Raw genomic sequence first — 8,234 nt, 5'->3', positions numbered from 1 at the left:
TCATTTATATTTATCAATTAACAAAATGCAAAGTGATTGAACAGAAGAAAAATCTACATCAAATGAATATTTGGTGTGACCACCCTTTCCCTTCAAAACAGCATAAATTATTCTAGGTACAATTGCAGACAGTTTGAAGGAACTTGGCAGGTAGGTTGGCCCAAACGTCTTGGAGAACTAACCACAGTTCTGTGGATTTAGTCAGCCTCAGGTGCTTCTCGCTCTTCATGTAATCCCAGACAGACTCGATGTTGAGATCAGGGCTCTGTGGGGGCCATACCGTCACATCCAGAACTCCTTCACGCTGAAGATAGCGAAAGTCGTTAAGAACTGTGTGTTTGGGGTCATTGTCATGCTGCAGAATACATTTGGGGACAATCAGATGCCTCCCTGATGGTATTGCATGATGGACAAGTATCTGCCTGTACTTCTCAGCATTGAGGAGACCATTAATTCTGACCAAAACCCCAACTCCATTTGCAGAAATTAAGCTCCAAACTTGCAAGAAATCTCCACCATCCTTCACTGTTGCCTGCAGACACTCCTTTGCGTACCGCTCTCCAGCCCTTCAGCGAACAAACTGCCTTCTGCTACAGCCAAATATTCACATTTTGACTCAGTCCAGAAACCCTGCTGCCATTTTTCTGCACCCCAGTTCCTGTGTTTTCATGCATAGTTGAGTCACTTGGCCTTGTTTCCACGTCAGAGGAATGGCTTTTTGGCTGCAAGTCTTCCATGAAGGCCACTTCTGACCATACTTCTCCAGACAGTAGGTGGGTGCACTAGGGTCCCACTTTTCTGCCAATTGTGAGCTGATGGCACTGCTGGACATCTTCCGATTGCAAAGGGAAGTAAGCATGATGTGTCTTTCATCTGCTGCAGTAAGTTTCCTTGGCCAACCACTGCGTTTACAGTCCTCAACGTTGCCCGTTTCTTTGTGTTCTTCAAAAGACCTTGGACAGCACACCTGAAAACCCCTGTCTGCCTTGAAATGTCTGCCTGGGAGAAACCTTGCTGATGCAGTTTAACTACCTTGTGTCTTGCCATGGTGTATGACTTTAACAATAAACTTTCTTCAGCAACCTCACCTGGTTAGATGAACTTGGCTGTTCCTCACAGAATTGTATTCCTGCTACACAGCTGTTTCTGTTTCAGTTAATGATTGTGTTTCAACCTACATATTGAATTGATGATCATTAGCACCTGTTTGGTATAATTGTTTAATCATACACCTGACTATATGTCTACAAAATCCCTGACTTTGTGCAAGTGTACCTAGAAGAATTGATGCTGTTTTGAAGGCAAAGGGTTGTCACACCAAATATGGATTTGATTTAGATTTTTCTTCTGTTCACTCACTTTGCATTTTGTTAATTGATAAATATTATCTATTAACATGTCTATTTTTGAAACCATTCTTACTTTACAGCATTTTTTCACACCTTTTGCACAGTACTGTATTTCTTAACATGACCTTACAGATATATTTTATATGTATTGTTATTTGATGATATATCAACTGGATTTAAGATGGTGATTACTAATTGTTTAAAAAATATGTGAAAATACATGTGACAAGATAATTATCTAAGTCAATCGGAAATTACTTAGAAAAATCTGCATTTTAACTTTTTTAATTATACTGTAAATTATGACAAACGATCATTACAGGTCATCATTATGCTAGTGAACATTACCAGAAGAGTAATACAATTACAATAAAGTAACAGGCCTGACTAAAGGCCTTCCATTTTAAATAATAGCAAAGGTATTGGGTAAGGGGGCTGAAAGATAAGCAACTGTTTTATTTTTCATACAAGGCTTTCAGTAATATATTTTCCAGGGAAAAATCCAATAGAGTACCACAGTACGAGTCATTATACCCATTAAACCTAGCGGTCAAACAGGGAAATGGGTCCAATCATTTTTCCACCATTCATTTTTTCCCATAGGGGTTTTTAGTAACACTTAAAATAAGGGCTGTGTTTTGTGTAGGCTTACCCTGGTGTGACATTTTGATAACCATGTAAATCTCTCTTGGACAATGTGACTTTTATCAATATATTCGCCTGTATTTACCCCCCAAAAATGAAATGATAATTAGCTACAAATGCCATGATGATCTGGACGACACTGCCAAATCAAGGTAAAGGTAAGAATCGCTGGATTAACTATCTAATGTTGGCTAAATGTAGTAATGAATAAATTGGCTAAACTTCTGTTAGACAAGGTGTCAGCTAGAGATGACGTGCAGGAGCTTGCAGGGCTTTGTAGTATTGCATGATGCTAATTAGCATTTTCGAATCTGAGAGTAAATAGAGCTGACTATATTTATAAAAGTCACCTTGCCCAAGAGGTTTATATGGTTATCAAAATGTCACATAAATTCGCTCAAAAACACGGAGCACAGCCCTTATTTTTAAGTGTTTCTAAAATCCACTATGGGAAAAATGAATGGTGGAAAATTGATTGGAACCATTTCCCTGTTTGACCGCTAGGTTTTATGGGTATTATGACGCTGCCACTGTGGTGCTCAATAAACCACAACAGAGAGGAAGAGGCGAGAGAGAGAGTTTACTCCGCCCAAAATCTGTCCAGGAAACAGGCCACGAAGTGAGGCATTTTTGCATGGTCAATGAGAGAGTGTCCAATTTGGTCAACAAAAAATGTAATTGCTAATTTGTTACATGAGGCTTATTTGATCTGTTATAAGTTTCATAATGGTTATGTTGTTAGGAATTCGCTGATATATGTGGACGCACGTCGCATTTCGGAAACAAAAAACAAAAAAACGACTTTATATTGTTGTTCAGACACGTATCTGCCCTTTCATTGGCTAGAATGTTCTCACCTGATCTGGCCTCCTCCCTCCCGCCTTCCATCTTTGAGGACATGTAGTTCCATTGCTTGAGCGGTCACTCGATTATCTTGGCAATATAATAGAACATTTTTGACCACAATATGTGAAAACGATTTGATTGGTCACACGTCGAGGTGTGACGTTAACAGGGACGGTATCTGCCAAGGGACAAGCTTCGAGAATGCGTTTTCTTTCCGCCCTCTTTTCCATTCTTTTCATAAAATACTAGAGTAGGCAACAGCGAACATGGAGGAATTGAGCGCCGTAGGAGAACAGGTTTTCGACGCTGAATGCATTCTGAACAAACGACTAAGAAAGGTTAGATGTTGTAAAATATAATTTTCTCATATCCCAAAATATTTTCTGCCCACAGTTTGGTAACATTTCCCTTCTCTATTTTCGCAGGGGAAGTTAGAGTTTCTTGTAAAGTGGAGGGGATGGTCATCCAAGTAAGTACAAGTGGTGCTGCAGCTGCGAGTGCAGCATCAAACAATGAAAACAACAACAACGTGTCGCTTTTTGCTTCACTGTTGTAGTAAAAGGATTCATACATTCCCTAAATTCGCTCGAAAACATGCTGCACGTGAAAACGAGAAATTATGGTTTTACGCTTGCCTCCTACTACTACTATTATTATTATTATTATTATTATTGTTGGTTTTAAGGTTTGGAAATTAACCTAGTTAGTTATGCAAAACAAACACATCGTTTAGGGTTTTGGTTTCTCGTATTCAATATCTATTTGACATTTTCTCAGTAATTAGGCCACACAAACTAGGCTATATAAACTCATATTTGATCACTCGCTTACTGGAGCTCTAGCTAATGGTTTATCAATCTAYCTTTATATTATATGCTTTATTGATAAATAAATTACAAGCAGGAGTTGGTAGAAGTTTGGGTTGGGAAACGTATGCCGAGTCTCACACACATCCCACAAACTACAGCGTCCAGTTGGTACACTTGCCTAATTTTTGTGATGGTTGTTAAAATGTATATGATAATGTGATATAGTTTATTTATTGCCTAACGTGACTCGGTAGTATACATAGAATTTTCGTAAATCAGTCTTTCCCCCCTTTCGAGCGCTCCAGCTGCCAGCGCGTCCTTGTCACAGTTGCCCTTTCCCTTGTCCCTTCTGTTTCATTGTTGCTATTAATCCCATCATCAATGGGCATTCTGCCTGTCACTCACACCCCGTTCTTAACCCAAATCCTCACATAGCTGTCTGATTCTGCCAGCGCCAATCGACTTGGTCAAGTTATTTACTTGTGATATAAACAGGTAAGAGTGGCTGGTGGAAATTATAATGTGCTTGCCAATTCGCGATCTCTTTCTACATTAACTCAGTATTGGCCCTCTTGAGATTCACTGATTCCTGTGAAGGCGGCAGATCCTACACACTTGGCTTTAAATAAACTTCTCTCCTTATCTTCCCCCTTTGCTATGTGGTTATTAAGCCTCCCACTCACAGCTCTTTGCATAGGCCTCCTTCTTCTAATCACTATGTTAGGTTACACTAGGCCTCTTATCTCTACACAGTCACTAGGGTATAGGTTATACTAGGTCTCTAGTCACTAGGTTAGGTTACACTAGGCCTAAATTTAATTAGTGGTACACTATGGTCCAATCAGTGCATTGACTAACTTTTATCATCAACTTTTACCAAGAAGTACTGCAATGTAGACATTTTAAGTGATTTTAGTATTTTGATGGACATATTTTCCTTGTGCCTCAGGCACAATAGCTGGGAGCCCCAAGCGAACATCCTTGACCCAAGATTATTGGCTGCATTTAACAAGAGGTGAGTTTCTATTTGCCCAGGACCTCACTGAGTGAGCTATCCACTATATCCAAACAATGCCCTCTGAAATGCTCCAGCATTCAAGCCAATGTGGAGCCCACAGATAGGCATACAATCTGCGTTTTCAGGCTGTAAACACATCGATATGAGTTTAGGTTTTTCCAACCCTTCAAGTTTTATTTGATGGTCGTTCTGTTCAATATATATTTGATATAAAAATACATTATTTTGTATTGGTAAGGGATAAAATGATGCATTTGTAAAATAAAAGGAGTCATAAGTGCCAGTTAATCTTAAAACTGAAGCAGGGAAAATATTTCATTTCAAATGTATACTTTCCTTTGCAAACATACATTTGTAGAAGGATAACAATGATTTAAACGCATATACAGCAGGAAATGAGGGGGTGGAACAAAAACAGGAACCGAATTTCCAAAAATTCGTATCTAATGTTTTCAGATGAGCATCTGGGGATTTTTATTGCAACCTCTGATTTGTTTTTGCCAAGCATTGGGTGTTGCAAGACCAGACAATACTTCACGAGATGTTACTTGTAAAAATTCTGTCTCGCCAAGAACACAGTCTATATGTCTCTGTCAAGAAGAAGGCTACAAGTCTTGGATCACAGTGTATATGTTTAGTGATAGAATACCCTCTCCTCAGATGGTTTCCAAAACACTCAACAGCGCTCACTCTGTATCCTTGACTCCTGCTCTACTTCTACCATAACTACTGCTGAAGACTGTTTCCTATATTTTGTTTTTACAGTGAACAAGAAAAGGAAATTCTGATCAGCAAGAGAGGGAAAAGGCCGAGGGGGAGACCTCGAAAAGTTGTGGTATGCTTTCCTCAAGACCTTTACAAATATTGAAAAGCATTTTCTACCAAAATGTCATAAATATAATGTAATATGACTTCTCTCTTCGTCATTTCAGGAAACTGTGCCTGAAGTGTCAAAGTCAAGCAGCTCTTCGTCATCGTCATCTTCGTCTGGCTCATCATCGTCATCTTCTTCCTCTTCCTCCTCATCGGATGATGACGACGATGATAACAACGATAGAAAGGCAAAGCCAGGTCCCAGAACACGGGAGCTCCACCCTGTCCCTCAGAAGAAAGCACAGATTGTTGTGGCCAAGCCGGAGCCCCCGAGGAAGAAGCGAGGCAGGAAAGCACTGCCTGCAGAAATGAAGGCCATTCAACAGAACAAGGGCCAGCGCAAGATCATAAAGACAGTTGCCAAAGACTCCCCTGCAGACCTCCGAGGTGGAATCAAGAAACCCTTTCACCCAGCCAGCTTCACCTTCATGGGGTTGAACAGCAGAGGCCCTCTGAGTGTCCAGGGCAGATGTTCCCTGGCCCAGGGTGGGACTACTAAAAACTCCATGAACACTGCAGGCCGGTCAAATACCTCAGCTTCTCTCTCTTTCAACCAGAGATCCAACCAGAGCAAGAGTCAKGCTTCTGACTTCAAACTGTCGGTCTCTGAWGTGYACAGTGGAGCAGGTTTGYACTTAAAAACGACTGCAAGCAAATCTSSWGMAGRAGRYMRGWWMWWMRWMKARWKCWKKKWKRRKWCKASCAYRYYRYYCKKSCKYSYAGSWMRTRWMCKYCKYCWGSMMMSRRKCKACYYMSYGKAGAAYKKASKWGKRSCRSSMSYYKKAKCACRYSWGCAGSWYSRKKKRAARAAKKKWSCTGCCCCCTTGTCCACTCCTAAAGGCCCTGCCAACCAAGCTGCAAGCCTTCAGGCACTAAACCTGCAGAGTGTGAACAAATCAACACCGGGCAACGGTACTCCAGGCAATGGCACCGTGCCAGTGTCCAACCTGCGAAGCACCGCCAACCCAGCACGGAAAGACACAGTTGGTCAGTATGGTCAAGAGAAAAATCCTSTACAGAGTCCTGTCACGCCTGGTGGACAACAGCCCAGAAAGAACCATCCTGGAGTTGATAAGGTCAAAGCTGAGGAGACCAGTGAAGTGGGTGTCACGGCAGAGAGGCCTGAGAGGCTGACTACAACAAGGGCCCAAGGGAGGGTTGAGAAGAGCATTGTCCAGAACCCCTCCGCAGAGGCCAGAGACATCCTGGGCAAGCGGGAGAGATCTGCCTCCAAAGACAGTGGCAAGCAGGCCAAGGTCCTCCTGAGTGAGATGAGCACRGGTGAGGAGAGCACCTCAGACTCTGACCAMGATTCRCCCTARCCAAGTAACAGTCAGGYCTTGTCCATCTCAGTCCAGACCGGCCAGGACTGGAAGCCCACTCACAGCCTGATCGAGCATGTGTTTGTTACTGACGTCACTGCCAACCTTGTCACTGTCACAGTCAAGGAGTCCCCAACCAGTGTGGGCTTCTTCAACATACATAATTATTGACTGAACACCGGTAATTGAGCTGCCTAGCAAAGGGGCTGCAAAGTAGACAGCAGAGGCCTTAAGTGGGGTATTGAATGAAGTAGATAAGTTAGAGCAGTGTTAATGCACATAGGTTTACTGCAYTGATGCGAAGTTTCCCCTTCTCTACAATGTWTTAATCTGAAATCTGCAGACWRACTCTTTTGCTTTGCTCTGTRAGTAAYAKAATGTACTTRTGATATATTGTACACATGCAACAAAACAAGCTAATCAACTGGAGGAAAGCTTTGTCTTAAGGGAACTATTCAGGGCCAGGTGTAAACTAGATTGGTAGCTTGTTTGATTACAAAGTAGTAATGCAACTCTTAAGGATGTCATTATAATGTAGCTACCTCTAGTTTAATCCAGCTCTCATTTTGTATTCAATATTCTTGCGAAGTTCTTCTGGAACGGCAAGCTTGGAAGTACTGTTTTTTTTCTCTTCTCCCTCGAGTATAAGATGTTGTGACCATTACACTCAATTTGCCAATTCACATTAGTGTAAAGCACTGTAGTCTTATATGAAGTGTAAAATTCCAATGAAAGGACAAACAATAGCAACATTTCCTTAGGCAACATTTTTCGATTTGAAAATGTTGTAATTACTGGAAGAGCTCTTGAAGCTATAACATTAACAAAGAAGTTTGCAAGGCAAACCTGGTGTTGCGTTGAGGACCAAGTTCTCATCAGTCGAAAATAAGTTTAATTCCTCAGTGCAGTCAGTCTATCAGTGAAGTATTCCACCCAGGCAGGAGTACGAGGGAAGAAGATACACTATCTCTGTTCTCCCTTAGTGCTCAGATAAGACCGGTTACTGGCCGAGGTTAATCCTCTCCCTTCAGGTCTGTGCTCCCACAACCCCACTAGGACATTCACTGGTGGGTGTACTCCTGTCAAAACTGGTGATTATTATGGATGAGCCCAGTGAATAATTGCCGGTATAGATATGGCAGGATGATGATGGACAGCACACCTGCAGTGACTCCTCCCCTAACCCAGCCATAGTACCTGTGAGGGGCCTCTTTGTGCCTTTATGAGCGCTGAGGGCAAGCACTCAGGGATTTCACTACTGTGGGAAGGGTGGAGGCAAAGGAAACCCAACAATGAACTAACTGCCTGGTATTGTTTTTCCTTGACACAAAAAAAACACCAGATCGAGTATTTAGCAGCTGGTGTTCAAAGT

The 8,234-nt window shown here is 41.9% G+C and overlaps 1 protein-coding gene across 1 annotated transcript; it reads left to right on the top strand.

Annotated features, from left to right (window-relative positions):
• The first annotated feature begins 3,040 nt into the window (after window positions 1-3,040).
• On the top strand, window positions 3,041-7,382 carry LOC112070653 (chromobox protein homolog 2-like). The gene is given in 5 exon segments (XM_070439063.1): window positions 3,041-3,178; window positions 3,266-3,309; window positions 4,599-4,664; window positions 5,433-5,502; window positions 5,600-7,382. Coding segments are annotated over 5 exon segments (1,686 nt in total). The 5' UTR covers window positions 3,041-3,106; the 3' UTR covers window positions 7,034-7,382.
• Window positions 7,383-8,234: the final 852 nt, after the last annotated feature.

The sequence above is a fragment of the Salvelinus sp. IW2-2015 genome, unplaced genomic scaffold (assembly GCF_002910315.2).
Source record: "Salvelinus sp. IW2-2015 unplaced genomic scaffold, ASM291031v2 Un_scaffold1383, whole genome shotgun sequence".
Taxonomy (NCBI): domain Eukaryota; kingdom Metazoa; phylum Chordata; class Actinopteri; order Salmoniformes; family Salmonidae; genus Salvelinus; species Salvelinus sp. IW2-2015.
The sequence above is the reverse complement of the archived record's forward strand: the minus strand, read 5'-3'. Positions and strand labels throughout refer to the sequence as shown.